This window comes from Echiichthys vipera (assembly GCF_963691815.1).
Source record: "Echiichthys vipera genome assembly, chromosome: 17".
Classification (NCBI taxonomy): Eukaryota; Metazoa; Chordata; class Actinopteri; order Perciformes; family Trachinidae; genus Echiichthys; species Echiichthys vipera.
Genome location: NC_139842.1, coordinates 9,961,452 through 9,981,687, shown reverse-complemented (window position 1 = coordinate 9,981,687; position 20,236 = coordinate 9,961,452). Strand labels below are relative to the sequence as shown.

At 40.5% G+C, this 20,236-nt stretch overlaps 1 protein-coding gene across 1 annotated transcript; it reads right to left on the bottom strand.

Annotated features, from left to right (window-relative positions):
• Positions 1 to 694: 694 nt before the first annotated feature.
• On the bottom strand, positions 695 to 14,881 carry sgsm3 (small G protein signaling modulator 3). Its single transcript, XM_083931023.1, has 21 exons — positions 14,734 to 14,881; positions 8,582 to 8,661; positions 7,672 to 7,757; positions 7,325 to 7,388; positions 6,405 to 6,616; positions 6,123 to 6,230; positions 5,494 to 5,637; positions 5,101 to 5,296; positions 4,845 to 4,990; positions 4,161 to 4,394; positions 3,889 to 4,071; positions 3,505 to 3,660; positions 3,323 to 3,377; positions 3,172 to 3,221; positions 2,853 to 3,005; positions 2,702 to 2,772; positions 2,351 to 2,399; positions 1,992 to 2,077; positions 1,735 to 1,857; positions 1,353 to 1,413; positions 695 to 824 (listed from the first exon to the last, which is right to left on the bottom strand). The coding sequence occupies exons 2-21, from the start codon at positions 8,586 to 8,588 to the stop codon at positions 741 to 743; spliced, it is 2,268 nt and encodes a 755-aa protein (XP_083787149.1). The 5' UTR covers positions 8,589 to 8,661; positions 14,734 to 14,881; the 3' UTR covers positions 695 to 740.
• Positions 14,882 to 20,236: the final 5,355 nt, after the last annotated feature.

Below are 20,236 nucleotides of genomic sequence, written 5' to 3'. Positions count from 1 at the left end.
AAGTACAGACTGCTCACTACCACTGTTAAGGTAGCACACATACCCATGGTCTTGTATTACAACTTGAAAAGGCTTTACTTGGCATGTGCAACATTAATGAGATATTCTGTGGATTTCATGGTATTGAGGTAAGTAGCATTCCTCTCAAAAATAATTTGTAACTCTATAGCTCCATGTTGTAGGAATGTTCTGTTTTGGTCTTGATATTTGGGAATTTACAGGGTAATATGGTTTTTAGGACCATGTTATAAGGCCCAGTGGTTGTCATGGGAATTACCTGCTGCTGTATTTTACAGACACACAGCCAATGTAAGTGAATCAACCAGTTTGTCTCATTTCTGCCTCTGTTAGCTATGAAAAGCTGAATGGCCAGAGCAGTAAGTACTAAACAAATACTTACTGTACGGACACAGAGTGCTCCAGTGACATGGGTATAGATTAGTCTGTACTACAGTGTTTTACTAGTATATATAGTTTTCATCATGTAGTGCAACCTCCTACACTGTGTTCTGAATTCAAATAAAGTATGCACCTTAATGCACACATGCTTCAGCACATATAAACTGGTGGACTTTTGTCCAATGCTGAAAGGTGATGTGACAGACTGAAGTAGTCACTTACTAGGGCAGACAACGTCTGTCTAATTTATAGCTGACAGTCAGTAAGAAACAGGTAAAGAGACATCAAATATACTGAGACACGCAGGACAGAGTAGGATTCAGACGTGTTTTGCAGTGTTTTTAGCCATCAATGTCCCAGCTGAAGAGATGATGTTTCACCAACATATCCTGCACTCCCTCTTTCAATGGTCTCTGCTCCTTCTCCTGGAAATAGGAAATGTGAAACACTTTTAATCGAAAGACAAAATCCTCACTAAATGACTGTCCACACTAATGACAATAACTATAACAAAAAAAATTTAAATAATAAAGATATTAAAAATCAGTCACAACTGAATGGGTATAAGCAACTTGGAGCAAGGGGATGCTATGACAGACTAAACCCCATTCAACATTTTATCTCACTTTTGGGGAAGTTTGAGTGAAGAAGACAGAGTGAGTTGATTTGTGTGATTGTTTTTAAATCGGTAGATAAGTAAACTAGGACTATACGACGACTATACTAAAGGATCTACAGTCTCATATGTGACATGTTACCTAGAGGTCCCAACTAAAGAGGTGGTGCTGAACCAGCACATCCGTAACTTCAGCTCTCAGTATATCAGATTTCTGAAATGGCATAAAGTCATTAAGTCTTTCTCCCCTGCCTGAATATTTATACGTTGTCTTTGAATAGTAATACTTGCTTACTACTGCTCTGTACAGGCATGCTGTGGCATCTCCTTGGCTCACCTCTTTCTTGTCAGGTAGCTCACAATCTTGGGAGAGGCTGAAGGCAAACTTTGATAGGACCCTGAGGAGACAACAGTAGACTCATTATTTGTTTTATTGGCCAGATTATTAGTCCATATTGACTATAAACTGTAAAATGGTCTATTATTACACAAATGATTTGTTTTTAAAGTCTTTTTGAAATATTCACTGATGTTTTCATACTGGATCATGAGTGGTAAATGTGGAAGATACAGTGCAGAACTGAGTTTTGTCAGCACCTTATCCTAATTAGCCATTCCTTGGTCAACCTCTTTGAATGCTCTAGCTGAGATTTAAATGATCTCTAAATCTGAGACCAAATCATACCAGTTGTAGTTTTAAAGTTAAGTGTTTATTTTACCTGAGCTCACACTTGATCTGTACCCATCCTGGACTGCGAAGGAATGACCATGGATGATACCATTTCTCTACAGCAGCCATGCTGGAGCACAACACCTCCAACCATAGGTGCAGCACCTGCTCACTGGTGGGGTAGATGCACGTTAAGAACAATAAGAATAATTTGTGGATTTGCATAATTTTTTGGGGAATATGCCCCACAGTTACTGTGTGATTATTTAAATTATGTTTGTGTTTGTATCGGTCTTGATAACTCACTTTAGGCCGACGCAGACAAGAGACCTAAACTTCACATCCATCTGAGCGTGTGCTGTGTCGTGGCTCATGTTCACCGATTGCACCGCCTGGGAAGAGCAGACAGAGGGCGCTCATGCACTTCCTACTAAAATTCATTCCGACAGGCTGAATTTACAGACATGGCTACAGTATGCATCACTTAACAAACACTAGTTTCAGCAAACATACTTACTAGAAGAGGAAAAAAATATTTCATGTCCATGAAATTTTGAGAATATATAATTTTTAATCATCACACTGCATATGTATCTGAATAAACAGTTAGTTAGTAAGCAAGTTAGCTTCTTTTTTATTTACACACTGAGTAAATGCTTACTTACTCTGTATAGCAGCTCCTCTGGTGTTAGTACTTTACCATCTTCATCTAACCTGGTAAATACCGGAAAAGAACAAGGTCAAAGAGGATTTCCCCTTCCACTGCCAAGACACATTTCAGTTCTTACTGACTGGTTAACATATCATTTGTTTTGGATCCTATGCCTTTTTGTCTTCAAACTAGGTGTGTTACTATATAAGCCTTTCGACACATTCTTGCAAATGAAAGTGCATCCAGGAACTCATGTGGAGAAGTTCGGATGATCCAGTCCTCAAAACAATTGCATGCAAATATTGCCATCTTAAATAAAAAGTTTGACCAACATGAAACAATGAAGACAAAATGATGGTTTTACCTGTAGGTTTTACACAGCACCAGCCTGGAGTAGACAGAGTTGAAGTCCCTCTCCACCTCTCGACTGGCCGCCTGAGAGAAAACAAGAAATAAAACAAATCTATGTAATATGGTACTATTTAAAAAGAAAAGAAGAAAAAAAGTTCTCCTACCTCTTCTATGAATAACCAAGGATGACAAGGTCCTCCCAGTATTGATGTCTTCTTGAGACCGTGCTGAAAGATGGCCTTAAGGGCTGGACAAAGTGTTCCCCTGGCCAGGTCTGTCACTGCCTCTGTCACTGAGTCGTCACCTGCTAATGAGTACTGGGGACAGACAAACAAGCAGGACACTATGAATTAATAACCAGGATACAGGGAGGAGAGTCTGAGGAAACAGATAAAAACCGACAAAAAAAAGAAATCAAATGGACTGAACCTTCAAAGTAAAGACAGGAACTGGATAGAAACACTTCAATAACTGCTTCCATACCTCTTTGCTTCTTTCATCTAGGATCTCCACAAACTTTGCTGGAAACCAACCTGTTACAAAGAGCCAATGAAAACGTATGTCAAATTAGCTGATTATAAAAAATCAGTTATCCAGATGGCTTCTGTGGGTGTCGATACATAAAAGCACATACCTCTAAGGCCATTGAGCTCTCCAACCCAACAGTGTTCATCTTTCTGTGAGATGATCTGAAAGAGGAAAAATAAGCTGTATAAGATTCAGAGGTGCGGGGGTATGTACATTGTGGGTACACGGTTGTAAACAACAGGAAGCCATGTTTTGTTTGTGTACGTCTCTGTGCAAGTCATGACTCACAGTGATGATATCATTCTTCCTAAAGCCCAGTTCATCGTCATCGTGGCGCTCAAAGTCCAGCAAAGCCTTTGCCCGTCTCCGTCGGTTGCGAGACACCACAAGGAAGTTTTCGTGATCTCGCTGGTGGCTCTCCATGGAGTAGTCGGGAGTCAGTTCCTATAGAGGGAGGAGGTAGGTCAAAATGAAGTCAAATGGATGGAGGTGTAAAAACTGAATGCTATGATTTAATGTATTACAATATCTAATTTAGGCATAAACCATTTAGTTATACGTGCCCGCAAATCAAGGGGGGGTCTCCTCTAATGCTCCTCTTACTTTGGTTGATTGATAATCCACAACAGGACATAAACCATACTGTTCCAAAGCTGCATTGCATGAACTCACAGCGCTGGAGTGACGTGGGTCCAGACAGTGAAAGTGCTCTGCAGTCCGGGCTATGGCCTCTCGCAAGGCTGCCACCAGCTCTGTCTGCTTAATGTTCTTGGATTTCAGGGCGTCTGCCTCATCCTCCCCAAACAGCAGGGAGCTCAGTGTGGACTTCCTGCGCAGGGACTGTCTCCTCACCACCTGAACACATACAGGATTTTTTTTTTTTAAAAACTACTTTTTTAAAATTTTAAACTCAGGAAGAATGGTCGCATTACACAATGACTGACCTTGTTGAGACTGGAGTTGAGTGGTGTGTTGTGTCCATTGCTGAGCTGCGCCTGTTCATTTAGGATGTAGGCTTGGTGCTTGTGCCGGTGGGCTTCCAGTGTTTCCTGTGATAGTGTCCCTGCTAGTCTCATAGCCTCCCCGAGAACTGCAGGCCCATCTCTCAGCTGGCTCGGCAAGTCCGACAGAGTATTAAAAATGGATGCAGAGTTCTCTGATATTACGAGCTCTTCCTCCTGGGGTTGAGGAATGAATTTCACAAGGATCAATACTCATCATGTACAGTTTATGCCAATAGTAGGAGTAGCTTTTGAAAAGTTGGTGTGAGATGGTTTCAAGCAATATTGGTGTATAATGTCTTTTGACCGCCACCGTACTCTACGGGGGAATTGTTGGGTCTTGTTTATCATAGTAGTGTGGTCTTTAACTAGTCTGTAAAGTGTCCTGAGATAACTTCTGTTATGATTTGGCACTATAAATAAAATTGAATTGAATTGAAATGAATTGCTGTAAAGTAATCTTTGTATAGAAAGAAACTATCATCATCATCTTCTATCCAAGAAAATCAAATCAAAATAACTGCACACGCACTGACTGAAACAATATAATGCCTCTAAAGCATCTCAACACAAAATTAACTATCAAGAAGACAAGATTCACAAAAATAGGTTGTTGAGTGCAAATACCTTGATCTTGAGCATGCCCAGTGTGACCTGGAAGAGCACCAATGAGCCCTGGTAGAAGAGCAGATCCCAGATTCTAAGGAGCAGACGGATGTCCACCACACTGGCAAATGACGTTAGGAACCAATGCAGTGTGATCAGCGATAGTTCTGGAAGTATAAGGAGGAGGTGGTGAGTAATCGTGTGTTCATTGAGCGCCCATGATGTCTCTCTGACCCCAATGACCACTCTTAATATCTTTCCTAATACCCATCGTTACCTATATCATGCTCCTGCAGGAGACGGTCGAGGGCCGGCAGGTACTGAACAATGAGCTGTCGGAGAACCCTCTGGTCTGTTTGGACGCCCAGCAGAGTGGAGGAGAAGTAGGATGGAGGAAGAAGGTCTTCGATCAGGGCACACATCATCCATAACACATCCTCCTCCTCAAGAAAGAGCAGCAGACAGGAAACCACCTAGGGGGATGATCAAAACATAGGTGTGGGGACAATGAAAAGTGAAGCAGTGAGGAATAAGAAGGTAAGAAGAAAGAACAAAAGATGTACGATATGTGTGATGAAGGTGCGTGTGCATGAGGGTTCAGCAAGCTGGCTGGTTTAATCTAGTTGTTTGTGGTGACATAAGGTTCTGTATACGGTATGTGTGTTCTCACCATGCCAGTACCCTGACAGTACCCGATGTCTGGGTAAAGCCAAGCCAGGCCTCTCAGTACACGCCTCAGCCTCGGCACGCCAACACTAGTCAGACTACAGAAACACGCATTGGTTGGCATCGTCCGTAACAGGTCCTTCTCGATCTGAGAGACAGCGGTCAACAAGGAACAATCACATCATGGTTACAAAAGAAAAAACAGCAGGAGAGGTTGGAGAAGGGATCATCTAAGATCTAATCTTCAGGGTATTTTTATTCCAATTAATTGTGACTCACCACTGACTATATAGTTTTTACTGTATAGCATCATGCAAGTGATTAATCAATCATCTTCCTCATCTGTCTGTGTATCTACCTGCATTCTAGTGAGGAAATAAATTAATATAATAAGGGTATGCACCAATATCACCATGTGATACGGCCTGTCTCACAACAAACTTGATTTACATCTAAATTCCTGCTAAATCTGATTGTGCAGTCAGCTGTACGACAGTTGCTAATGCAACACGATAAATGTGCATACCCCTCTTATAGGTCTAAAGCAGACTAATAGCTGCTTCATTTATGCGTTTTGGGGCTGTACATTATATATGTAATCAAAATTGCGTGTACAGAAGTTTGGGATTTTACCTGTTTAGATGTGCTGGTGTCATCATTGGAACTGTTCTTAATGATTTCTCTGTAAGAGATCTCAGAGGTCCTTTTCTTCTGCAGTGCTCCAGCCAGACGCATCCATAGCTAACAGACAAAACATCTTTTAAACCCTGTTTTGTGACTTAAGAGGTAAGTAGTGATGATGATAATAATAATAATAATAATGAATACTATGGCAACTGCGAAAGGCAGTATTTTAGCCCAATGAGTATAACTTCTATAAACAGTAATTCATCCATGCTGAGTAAGTCAACTTACCTGTGGCCTCATGCTGTGAGGTATGCCACCTAGCACCAGGGAACGCAGACGCTCAGAGCGTGGCAGGACGGGATCAATGAGCTCCCAGGTCAGGTCTCCAACTGTGTGGTTGTGGGTGAATTCCAGGTGGGCTTGCCAGCGCAATCGCTGCTGGGGGTCTTCACGCTGGGGTGAGCCTTCAGCACCCAGCCAGGACCTGGGCTTTGCATCGTCTTAGTGAGAAGAGAGCAATGTATCAGAACTTTCGTGTTCTTTGTATCGTAATAACATAAATCATCCCTTCAACTGAGGTACTGGAAAATGATGTACACTTGCATTGTAACCAAGCATGATGATGACATGGAAGGAAAGGGGAAAGGTGTCTGGATAAGAGAAGTGGTTAAATAACTAAGCCAAAAATAGAACTGCCTTAATGAAAGACATACAGGGTCCACTAAGCAGTAGGTTGCTGCTGGAAAACATTTATACAGGGCAGGCACTATGGACTGACATATGAAAAGATATTGTAATGGGCCTCAAGCACTTTACCAAATGAGAAGATATGGTCACTCTCTACAATGTACAACAGGTTATATGCGATTGGTTGCATATATGCAAACTTATTATTATTGACAATCTTTCAAGAGAGAATCCCAATGCATCTAAGAATTGATTTTCCCTTTCCCCTATTATTTATTACGCAAACCGATCAACAATCAGATGGATACAGAAAAAAAAAAATACTGGATGAATAAACTCAGAAAACAGCCTTCTGAGCCACTACACAGACAGAAAGTTGCTGAGATCACATGCACTCATTTGTGGATATAATAGAGCTAGGGAGTTAGGGATTCAGGAATTTAACCAGCGTGGAAAATATGGTGCGAGGACAGAAGAAGGGAGCGTGTTTGTGCATGCGTCAATGTCAGTGAATACATTACCTTCGGTGTCCACTTTGAAGCCAAACTCATCGTATTGGAATTCAGGCTGTTCTGAGGGCTCTTTCTGTAGAGACAAGCAGTTACCATGCATTTAATTAGACGAGGAAATCTGACTGTGAAAGACCCTGCGCACCCTCTGAGCATATTTAATGCCAGTTAACACAACAGATCAGATGTCCCTGTCACAAGAAGATGAAGCTCCAGTTGGCATTTTTGTCTTTATATTCTATAACGCTACGCAGGATATAGAGTGTCATTTTGATTTATGCTCTCTTTCATTCTCTACTTACTGTCACAAATACTATTGAAGGTTTGCACATAAACAACACATGAAGTCACATCCTTACTTGATGGTACTTGGCCAAAATGTCCTGGGGCCACATGCTTGGGGTGAGAGCAGAAAATGGCCCACCAGGAGCTGGTGTGTAGGTACCTAAAACAGAGACAGATTAATAAACCAAACTGGAACAGAAGATATGTTAAATACGAATATGAAAAATATATCCAAAGTAACGAGTATACCGTATTTTTTGCACTACAGGGCGCACTTAAAAGCCTTTAATTTTCTCAAAAGACGACAGTGCACCTTATATTCTGAAGTGCCTTATAGATGGATTAATTCTGGTTGTGCTTACTGACCTCGCAGCGATTTTTTGTGGTGAACGGCGCTAAGTTAAAATGTTTTAGTACGACTTTGGTAAACTACAAAGCCGCACAGCCAGGAGCGTCGCAGAGTAATACATACTGTGCTTCACTATAATATTACAGTGTGTGTGTGTCTAAGGACCCCAAAAGGGCACCTGTCAAAAACACGCTTACGACACAGACTTTAGACTCAAGGCTGTCAGTCAACAGAGAGCAGCAGGTGATGGAAGCAGGGAGCGGGTAGAAGCGTCTCTACAGTCTCTATTCGACTGAAGGCAACAGCATTAGCACCAGACATGGATCTAAATGACTTTCGAGTCGGTACTTCTTGGTGCTTTCGTTTTATGAAAAGACGTAATCTCTCAATCCGCACACGAACTACCATCTCGCAGCAACTGCCAAAAGATTACGACAAAAAGCGGGGAAGGTTCCGCGCATACTGCAAAAACAAGATCATTGAAATGAAGATCCGGCCAGAGCACATCATGAATTAAGTATTTACAATTAATTTAATCTCAACAATCCAAGGTAGGCGTGTATTTGTAGACATGAATAAGTCTATCTAATAACCAGAAAATGAGAGATTTTTGCACCAAACTCAAACATCTTTACCTGACATTTTGTTGGTAGTAGAGTGGATGGTTTTTATACCCAAATACTGCAGTAACTGTGGTCAGGAGATAGCACCCAGTCTGTAAAAAAGGATAAACAGAGGAAGAGAAGGGGTTAGTGGTTCAATTCCAGGATAGTGCTAACAGCAAGTGCTCCATGTGTTTGTGGTTAAATTCGAGACATATTTGCTCTCCAGATAAAGGTTATAACTGCAATCTAATTCCGACGGTAGAGTTAGCCAGCATCAACAATATAGCTGACCACAGGAATCCAAGGCAGAGTAACAGAGCATATCTTCTTGAAACCTGCCTCTTTTCAGTAAACATCATTCCTGTTTTTTTCAGAAACAGTCCAATCCCAAGTCCGGTCGTATAACAAAGCAATGTTCCTTCTTCCAGCATTACTGAATGGAAATATTCAGAGGTTCTACACAACAAAGTAAGTGAGAGAGGAAGAGATACAGAGAGAGAAAGGAGGACAGTCATGTGTCTCTTCTCAGCCATATGACTGCTGTAATGTCCTCACTTAACTTTGTGTCTGTGTGTGTTGATGCTCTATTTTTAATCAGTCCTGGGGCAAAAATTAATCATTCTGTGAGAATACTAAGAGAGCTGCCTCTTCACAATTTACTCTTTCATTATTAAGTGAACAGCTTTTCTTTGAGGATTTGACCTTATTTTTTTTTAGGGAAGGTCCTAGGCATCACACCTGTAGTAATTTCCTTTAAATTTCACCACTCGGTCCAAGTGGCTGGGAAAATATTTTATTTTACACTGAACTAGGGCTATACTGAATTTTTCAAAACTTAATTCATAACACTGACGTTCAAATTCTGAATCAACATTTGAATGCTGCACAGCTCTTACTTTTCACATGTTTATTCATTCTGTTTACACCCGGTATTTTTATACAGTTGCAGATGAAGATTAGGCTAACATTATTAGTGTTATACCATTTGTAGAGTTAAATTTCTGTGGTGGCAGTATAAGATTGTTACAGACTCGTGATACCCAAACATATCCAATAACTCCAGGGCATTGTAAAGTCCAAAAGTCCAAGTCCAAATGTATTGAACAAAAGATGGATGTAATATATTTCCAAAATTCACAACGTGTTTTGAATTAACTATTCAGAATCCATATTTGTTGCTTTTCAAAAACAACACTTTTTTACTGTGGTCAAAAAATAGTTTGCTGTCCCACTTGCCGCACATAAAAAGAGAGGCAGGTCTAGGAGCAATCCAAAAGCAACACCATAAATTACATTTATATAACCAAACAGAGGATTTTGTTCAAGTTTTCTAAATTGTCTTTTTCAGGGTGATGTCTTTTGTCACATGCTCATGGGGGAATGTTGAGTCTCTCTAATTCATAACTAAATCATAGAGTGTGGTATAAACCTACTATATGGAAAGTGTCTTGAGATAACTTTTGTGATTTAGCAATAAAAATACAATTTAATTGAATTGTAAGAATCATTGAAGAAAATACAGTATGATTAATAAGAAGAGTAACAATATACATAATGAAAATATAATATATCTATCTAACACACAAATATCTAAAAGAAAGAGCAGTAAGTCACTCACAGCCAAATGCAGATCCAAAAATATTCTAAATGAATTTGCTTCTGTCCAAATATGTTGAGCCCACAGTATAATGAAAAATCAAGATAATCGAACAGCCAATACCAAGTATCTGTATAAGAGCCAGAGTATCTACGTCAATTAAGCCATTGAATAAGGGGAGAGAAATTTGGATGCTAATAAGGTCATGACATCTGGTTTTCCCCTTCATATTAAGTATCCTGAGAGGGGACACTATTTGGAATGTAAGCACTGATAAACCACACACAGCCATACACGGGCAAATATAATAGCACAACAACCGTAACCTGCAGAAGGCAGGCACACCAGCACCCTGCCAAAATGATTCATTCCAGCAGCAGGCTTGTAGCATATGAAGAGGGATTTAGGACTTAAGAGAGATGAGAAATCAATTTGAGGTTTGGAGGATGGCCAAGTGTAGCTCTGTGTGTAGCTCAGGGGGAAACTGGGATTTTGGAGCTACTCCATTACAAGAACACAATCCGTTTAATCGCATGCCAAGAAAACCTACACGACTAAGCCCCTCTTGCAAACTGTTGCACATTTTAACAGTGAAATTCTGATAAAGATGGAAGCAAAAGTTTGACCTGAAACGTTTAGTTGATTAATCGATTAGTAAATACACATAAATAAAATCAGCAACTATTTATAGTTGCATGTCATATGTGAGGATGGGCTGCTTTTCTTTGTCTTTGGCTTTTGACTAGTGATGCACTGATTCTGGGCAGCTACTGATGTTGAAAATGATAATTTGGCCAGTACTGCTGCCAATTGATGTTTTGTTGCTGTTGTTTGTATTGCCATTTATGCCTGCTTTTGCTATTGGGAAACAATGAAATCTTCATTTATAAAAAAAATACAGATTACAGATACAAAACCACACGAGAATGACGTTCACACATCACACGACAATCCATCTTGTCATGCTCCAAGTAATGCGTTTGTACTATTGTAGTAATTTCAATATTCAAATACTCGCATTACCTGATGAACGAGTACACGATTAAAAAAAAAAAAAAAAAAAGGAGATCCATTTTTTTTTACTTGCGCGGCTCAAAGCAACGTCATGATTCTGTCACTTTCTGACTGAACAGTGTCATGGTAATTATATATTCATATTCTTAATTTTACAAACTAGCAAAATTCTTTAAAGCAAGTCATTTGGTGCCCTTAACATCCAGATACACGTACATGTAAGACAGGTTGCTGTTGATATGAGCCCCTGCAGACAGAAGCACTTCAAGCTCTCTCTCTCTCTCTCTCCCTATCTCCGTTTAGCCATCATTATAACTCTCATCTTCCCGCTGAACACCTGGATGGGCTTGTGTTTCCAGGGATGCATCGGTTCCGTTTTGTGCTTTTAAAGTTATTTCAAGAGTGTTGCAGGAAGCAAGCGGAGAGAAGCAACACATAGTCTCACAGCGCCGTCGGTGCGCAGAGATGAGAGAGGGGACACTGTCTGCCTCTACTGCCACGAATGAACCTATTGTTTTTTTGCTGCCGTCAAGTTTTGTAGAAGGCGAAGGCTTTGGTGAGTGTATTACTTTTATTGAGTCTCAGTACAAGACACCGTCACTGCAAACAATAGCAACAAGGGTGGCGAAAATGTATAATGACAGAGCGGCAACACTGAGGGCTGATTTGGAACATGTCGGTAAAGGCTACAGCAGCTCCTCACCGCTGTGTAGACAATGAATTCAAACAATGGGACAAAGTTTTTCTCTTGTATGAGATATAGAGGCCTCACTCCATTATAGCCTACGCAGCACGAAAAGTGAACTGTCGAATAGTGACGTCAATAACGGGTATTTGGTAATCGAATAATCGTGTCCATCCCTAGTTTGTACTACGGCCAGATCAAATCAACGTCCTGTGAAGAGCTACTGACAGTTCGAGATCGGGGGGTGAGGGGTGATGACGACACAAGAGGCGACCGTTCGTTCAAAACAACAATGAATGCTCCTAAAGAGGTGAGCTTAGATGCTGCAATAGCACTGAAAAGATGTTTTCCTTCTTCTCCTGGTTGATTTTGTGATTGATATACAGATTCATCAAATCACCTGCCAGGTATGTTTTGAAAGTACCTGCGCTTTGTAACAAACCATCTGACGGCTCAGGTTACATTTAGTCTGCTCGCAATGGGAATCACTTTTCGGTATATATCCCAACAAAAATATTATGCGTCACATAAGTTGTAAACACAAACATATATTATCTTGGAAGTGTAACATGGCTTTTATAATGTTGAAATACTTGTCAAACCACTGTGCCGTGAGGCATACTCACAGGGCTGGCATCCGAGAATGTAGATTTGAAACACCACGTCAAACACTAGTGCACCTTGAACTTTGGCACTATCCACGGCGAATGCTATGGTTATCAAGGACTGAGTCTTGCTGGTGGCACTTAATGTCGCTGATCTTTCTCCGATGAAGTATAATACTCCCCCACATAGCCAATATTTCTTTCAATAAAAACAAACCACATATGCGCACAGCTCCTTTTGATCTCTAATGTAATGCCAGTGTCATTTCCAGCCAGTGGCTTCTTCTCCGCAGCTGCAGTAGCAGCATAACACAAACATCGGCCACTACCATCGTAGAATGCCATCTTATTTGTCGATATGCTGTTACCGATGTTCTGCGGATAAATCGGTGCATCCCTATTTTTGACTGTTGGTCTGACAAAAAACATGCAATGGGATCCATGAAATTGTAATGGCCTGTTCTATTTTACTCCGGCATTATATAGATTACTCAAAAAGCGTTCTCACTTTGATTATTATTGTCAGAGTTAAAGAAGGTACGATAAGGCTATAAAGTAGCACTGCTGCTTTATTTACAACATTCCCCACAATGATCAAATAGAATCAATGACACTGAAGAGATGGCAACTACGATATAGATAGCAAACTAATCTATACTATGATCTCACAGTATATATTGTCCAACCCAAGTTTATATTAAATTCTCAGAAACATCATTAAGAAACCCAAAAACTTTTGGTGATTTAGCAGAGGACATGGCTGGGTCTCTAATAAAAGGTTTTTCCGTCTTAGTCTAAACACAAGATCTTTTCCATTATTATGTGCTCATGTGTGTTTGCACATACTGGTCAACACCCTGCCAAAGTAAAGCAAAGAGTAACATCCTGCTGTACAGATAGGGCAAGTGTGTGTGTGTGTGTGTGTGTGTGTGTGTGTGTGTGTGTGTGTGTGTGTGTGTGTGTGTGTGTGTGTGTGTGTGTGTGTGTGTGTGTGTGTGTGTAAACCTTTCCTCATACATCAGTAGAGTAAGTTCTTATTTTTACTTTGATAACCGAGTTAGTGTTGCCCTGTTAGGCTACCCTACCGTCAACCCCCTTCCCTTCCCAACCCCCTTCCAGTTGTTCCTCACAGTAACCACAACAGTGGTGACTCATCTTCCTCTGTCATGAATACGCCCACCTGCACAGCCATGAAGTATTTCTGAATCTATGAATTACCGGCTTGCGCCCCGCAAAGTTCGCCTCGACAGACTGTTTCTTTCCCCTTGTCTGTGTTTTTTTCACACATGGTCACGCCTCACATCTATCCATTCACACTCTCAGTTACCTGCTACTGTAGTTAACAGGAATGTCACTTCCTCAAGAGCTGGGAAATGAGAAGGTATTGGAAAAACCCACTTTCCAAAGAATTTAGAGGTAGAAAAAACATTCTGCATAAGGAAGGAGCTTAATAACAATTTAGAGCTCTTAATATTTTTAGTTTAAAGCTGAGCTGTCTACTTACAGAAACACAGCTTTATTCAGAACCTGTCATACAAACATTACATATAGCAACAAGTGACCCATCTGGATATGGTATTCATGGTTACACACAGCATAGCAGTACTTTCAAAATACTTCTCAAAACCCATCTCTAGCGACATCCCTGCCCTGTAAAAGATAAGGTACTGTACTTTTATCTGTATGTGTGTCCTTTCAGTTTATAGATGCTTTTTATGCTTCTTATTTTGTGCATCTGTCTATCCTGTGAAGCACTTTGTAACTTTGTTATAAATAAATATTACTTACTTACATGTTCAGGTGCAAATAAAGACATTTTAATGTAAACTGCAGCACCTGTTATTCCAGTCAGTTGACCGAAAAGGCGAACCTTGATAAAGCTGCAAAAATGTCACTTGAAGTGCTATAAAAAAACGTTTCTGCTTAAGTGTATGCAAATACATACAATAGGACACTATATAAAGTAGCTGAATTGACGTTACGTCAAACCCCAGCTGACGTCAAATGATGTCAAAAGACTATAACTCGGGCAATACTTTTCCATCTAGGATAGCAACACATTTGACCGACTACATTTACGTTCATTTACATATTCCACAAACAAAACGTGCAGTAAGGTGAACCATGCCTGCGAATTGATAAACAAGCATTAGTCTCAGATACGGATGAACCATTATTGTATTCACTCCGACTTGTCAGCTGTTAACGTTAGCCAAACATGCTGCGTTTCGCTTTTAGCTAACAGTTGCATACACTGAAGGACAATGCTAGCATAACCTACCGTGACATTATTCAAGTGAAGCACAATGTTTGTAGCGAACGTGTCTCTTGTCGTTGAAAAGAAGGATAGACCATATGCTATGCCGTCATTCGTCTCATTTTTGTGATTTCCCTGCGCTGTGCACCTGCTAGCGACGTGTAGCTCCGTTGTATCCTTGCACCCTTTGAGGTTTTCTCATATGTTTTCCCTTTCTATCCCGAGAAGTAGTTCCAGATCCCGGAACTACACTACTCACTGAAAATATCCCTCCGCAGAGGAATACATGACGTAGAGACACGACGTTATTTGTTCCATTCATTAGTTTCCTCGTCCTTTCCTCGCTCATTCATTCCAGCGAATGGGTCCATCAGTGCTTGTTATGGTTCATGTTAGTGTAGCCTTTTTGTTATTTTTAACGACACATTTCGCCTTTTGAATCATGCATTCTTTTAAGAGGACGTGTCCCTAATAAACTGTCAATAAAAGGAACAAAGCTGTAGCTTATATTTGACTATGATCTTTAACATTTCATTGGAAGGTTTTAAAAGGTAGGTTACATGCTCTAATAAGGTTAAAATGCCCAAATATGATTAGGCCTTATGGGTTTATTAGTTATAAGCTAATGATTAGTTCTTAGTAGCTCTTCTTGTTGTATGGAATTGTAAAAAACAATAATGGTGTTTTGGGATAATTATGACAGAAGTGAAAACAAATATTTCGACACAAACCTTGAATTTCTCTTTAAATTGTTTTTACAAGATTTCTCCACAAGATGTCTCTATTGCACTGGGGGCACACGCTTTTTTTGCACACTAACATTCATAATAGCCTTACCATTGAAAGTAAGACCATACAGCCCCCGCGAGCCTCCATCTTCCACCTCCACACCCACCAACACGCAGCTAAGATAAAATATTATAATTGAAGTATGGTGTGCTTCTGCAGTCCAAATAGGCCTAGGGGACAGTACCCTGTGTTATCTCACGTTAGTTATTGAAAGTCAGACTAAATGAAACCAAATGATTAGAACCATTAGACCCAAATGATCAGCTATTCTCCTATCTATGAGACACATGCAGGAGCACTTTGATGCTTTAGCTGGACATTTTGTACAGTGAGAGACTGCATTATAATTTCCCTTTTAAAAAAAAAAAAAAAGACAATGTGTGTTTGCGAGCTTTTACATGAAAACACATGTTGCATAGCTTCCTCACAGAGAAGTCAATAATCCTTTAAAAAGCAAATCACTTTGTGTCTCATTCTGTTTTTAGCTATTACACTTTTACACACATGCAGCAGTCGTCTTTTGCCTCTTTTGCCATTTGTTTATATAGTGAGAAGTTGTGTCCTTTTCTCTAAAAAAATATTTTTCCTCACACACCCTTCCCTCAATCTCTCTCTTTCCTCTCACGCCCTTCCCTTCTGTCTCTGCCCTGTGACACATCAGTATGACGCTCTTCTGTTCCTATTACCCTCTTGCATTGCTTACATGCTCAGTTTGCTGCACCACGCCAGAGTGAGTCACATCATTATAAATGCTGCAGCCTAAAGCCAACCTTGCCCACAGCTTGCCGGCCATATAGCCCAAATAGTACATTCACCCTGCATGTCACAGTAGTGTGGTTCAGTTCCTTTCTCTTTCCCTCTACTCCATCTCCTCTAGTGCTCATCTGTCGAGCTGTCTTCGTCATTTTTTGATAGAATGATGGGCACTGTCAAGCAAGCCCTGGCTCTTACACTGCGGTTGCTATGACGTCAGACAGAAGCAGAGAGAGGCGGAGGGAGATGCCAAGAGAGGAATGAGGAGACAGACAGAGCTTGAGAAACAAAGAGGGGGGTGGGAGGATGTGTGGGAGAGGGAGGAAAGATAAATAAAGATGAAGAAAGGGAAGTGTAAGTAAATAAAATATTGGAAGATGAACAAGAGATTCAACTATGGTGTGTGTGTGTGTGTGTGTGTGTGTGTGTGTGTGTGTGTGTGTGTGTGTATGTGTGTGTGTGTGTGTGTGTGTGTGTGTGTGTGTGTGTGTGTGTGTGTGTGTGTGTGTGTGTGTGTCTGTGTGTGTGTGTGTGTGTGTGTGTGTTGGGCTGAAGCACAAGAAAATAAAGGGCAAGCATAAGGTGAAGAATAAAGACAAAGCAGTGGAATACAAGGTGAAAAAGAAGAGGGAGGAGAGAAGACGTAGGCTGATATATATTGCTCATATGAAGCAGGAGAAACCTCAGGCACACAGCCTTGGTGGATGCTGTATGTGGGTGGGTTTGCAGTTCAAAGGCTTGCACACACAGTGATACAAGCACACATCCATAAGTGTTATTGGCATGTTCATTGGATCAGATGACAGAGATTATTGATCAAGATGAATCAGCAGTTTACAATAAGATAGATGAGGGAGGAGAGAAGAAAGAGTGAGGACCACTTGTCAGTTTGCTGCAGTCTTGCAGTTTTTTCTTCAGGACAGAAGATAGCGCTGTTGCATTACACCAATCGGTATATAATTAACCCTGTATGTGGGCCATATTTGAGTACATTATAATGTAAATGTGCATGTGCCCACATGTGCGCATGCATGCAAGCATGCATTGATGCATAAAAAATGGTCCTGTGTGCCCACATTTATCAGTGCTATTCATTTATGTGTATGCATGAATACATATTTACTGTTTTTTTTCAGCATGCTTTATAAAATCACAAGTCCTGTGAGTCCCCATTCTAATATTTTCATATGGACACAATTTAAACTAAATTGAAATCATTGAGCCAGACACGATTAAGTCAGCATGCTTCCAGAGTCATATAGATACATACATACGGCACCCCGTAAGCAGCACAGAGCACACATGTTTATGTAACCTGCATGATGAGGCCGTTACCTTTGGGATCATGTACATCATTTATGCATATAAGTCAAGGATAGAATGAGCTAGGCTGGGTCTCCAGGACTGGATCATGGGGCTTTCAGGCAGCTGTTCCCCCAGTCTCAGAGGATCTCTCCTGTGATGAGGAGGATGGAAGGTAAAGGGCAGGGGCTCTGAGGCTACGCATTGCAATGGCAAGTGATTTCTCTTGGGTGCTGTGATGGGAAAGGCTGCTCATTGTATTTATGATTCTGTAGGGGGTAGAGCACATGGGGCAATGAAAAACGAGGACAAACCTGTTTTAACAATTTGACAGTAAAAGATCTACATTCAAAGTAGAAAAATATATTTAAAGGTTCCATTTTATGCACATTTTCAGGTCTAATCTTGTATTTTGGGTATCTACTAGAACATTCCCAAAGCCTACTAGAACATGTTTACATGTTTTTTTGTTCAAAGATCACATGTTTTTTTTCATCCTGTCTATCTTAATATACCTGTATTCAGCCCAATCTGCTCCGATTGGTTAGCATTTTCGGATCGTCCTCAATTGCACACCAACTCTGAACTGTCATTGCAGCCAGGGAATGACTCTAACAACACTTTTCTAGTAATGGCATCACATCGACACAGAAGTCCTGAGGGCTCTGAATACAGGCTGTGTGCATTTCTCTGTGGATTAAGCGTTTTGATACTTTCACAGTATTTAGATAGCACCTTGATCTGCTTTTTTAATGAAAATAGACATGGAAATATCCCTTATTACAATAGAGGACCTTGAAATGCTAGGTCGTTGGAAGGGCAAGGGGGGAAGGAAAAGTGAAAGAAAGGGAATGACAATAGTATCACATCTTTAATGCACTTGTATACAAATCCTACATTCTCTCTGCCTAAGCTTGTTTTATCATTTACTGAGGTCAAGTCAATTTGGAACTGATGCACTGAGCATCCAAACACATTCACACACTCTTGGGGGTGAATGTGATGGAGAGGAAGTGAATGTGATGATGAATGCGAAGGTTGAGAGGGACCGACACAGAGAATCTAGGATAGCATAGGAGCTGGATTTTACAAAGTGAGACATAAAATGCAGCGCCAAAGAGGGAGAGATAGTAATCATGAAGTCAAAGCAGAATTTGTAGATGCTATTTTCACTGCAGTATGTAAAAGAGCTGCATTAATGCATCACTGCAATAAAACATTTGTATTTCTGCTTAAACTTTTTTAAGGGATAGAAGAAATCTCAAACTCCGAGCTATTGCCATAATGGGAAATCTTAATTCTACAATATAACAACAGAGCTTCAATGTGGTATCTACATTGTTACAGCAATCACTGAATTGCAATTATAAAATGTAAATGTTATGTAACCTCTCACAACCATAGCAGCCATTGCAATCAACAATGTGTCCTCTGTATTGAAATATTTCTATTGTGTTTTAGTGCTATGTTGTATGCACAGCAATTACATCATCCAGTCCATCTGCTATGACCATTTGTTAGGGAGGTCAGTCTTTATTTGTCTTTGTAGTAGACGCAGACCAATGGATGTTATGGCATAAATCCCTCTAACCTCCTCCCTCGCTTTATTGTATTTATGACCTCAAATGTAATGCCTGTTAACTCTTGAACCCCCTGTTCAGTGTGTCATAGTGTCTGTTTATGTGTGTGTTTGTGCCTGTTCAGATTAACTCACAGCTGACTGAGATACCTAAAAATAGCGTGGATCATAATCCATTACAAACTAGCGGATTACGCATTTTTCAATTGATGTCATTCTCCTGCATGTCTATATTCCACTATTGTAGTACACATGAAGGAGGTCAAGTCTCCTAATGTCATTGCAATGTCAATGTTGTAGTTTAACGTTTGTCAGCAGCACCTCAGGAGCCTAATGGCCAGGGGCCGTGAGCAGTTGCCTGCCTCTCCTGCTGGCAAGCAGCGCCTCTGCCTCATTATCTATGGAGCAGTTCAACACTTACCTATACCTGATGACATTACCGATTTGAGCCCTTTGTATTTTGAAGAGAGTGTATTTATAACATGCATGAATTTAAAAGTTCCCTTTTAACATAGGATGATATTTTCAATCACTTATTGGTCCAACGTTTTATGAATGGAAGCAATTAGAATGAGCAAATCATTATCCATGCAGACCCAATCTCTCACCTTGGCTGCTCAATAATTGTGAATTACTTCTTGTTGTGGCTGAGCTTATTCTATTCTGCTGCTGTTTGGCATTGTGATGCGTTCATGCTGCTCATCTATTGCGGTGAATTGAGAATAATAATAAGTCATGTTTCAGTATGGGCTGAACTGGTTTTGTGGCATACCTTCTTGCCAGTTACACTTGTTTTGGGATGGAGGAGTTACTTTTGGCTCATTCTAAGCGTAACAGAGGATAATATTGTATATAGGATTTAGGGATTGGTCTTGCACACAGCCTGCAATTATGACACTGTGATACTGGCATCATGGGAAACTCAACAAAGCTTTTGTCTTATAAGACAGGACGTCACATTTCCATTTCATACATGAACACTTCATATTCAGCTGTGCATTTGTGAGGTATTTCCACTGAGGGCAATGTTTTATTTGCCAGCCTGCGTTACTACTGTTTATTTCAGGAACTGCTGGGCTCCTGTTTTACAGTTTACACTGCTGC

What these genes read in the sequence shown, in the direction of transcription:
- sgsm3 (XM_083931023.1), bottom strand. An exon ending in GTGCTGTGTAAAACCTACAG is followed by an intron (nt 2,400 to 2,701) that starts GTAAAACCATCA and finishes GGTATTTACCAG; the next exon opens with GTTAGATGAAGATGGTAAAG. An exon ending in CAGATCAAGTGTGAGCTCAG is followed by an intron (nt 1,414 to 1,734) that starts GTAAAATAAACA and finishes TTGTCTCCTCAG; the next exon opens with GGTCCTATCAAAGTTTGCCT.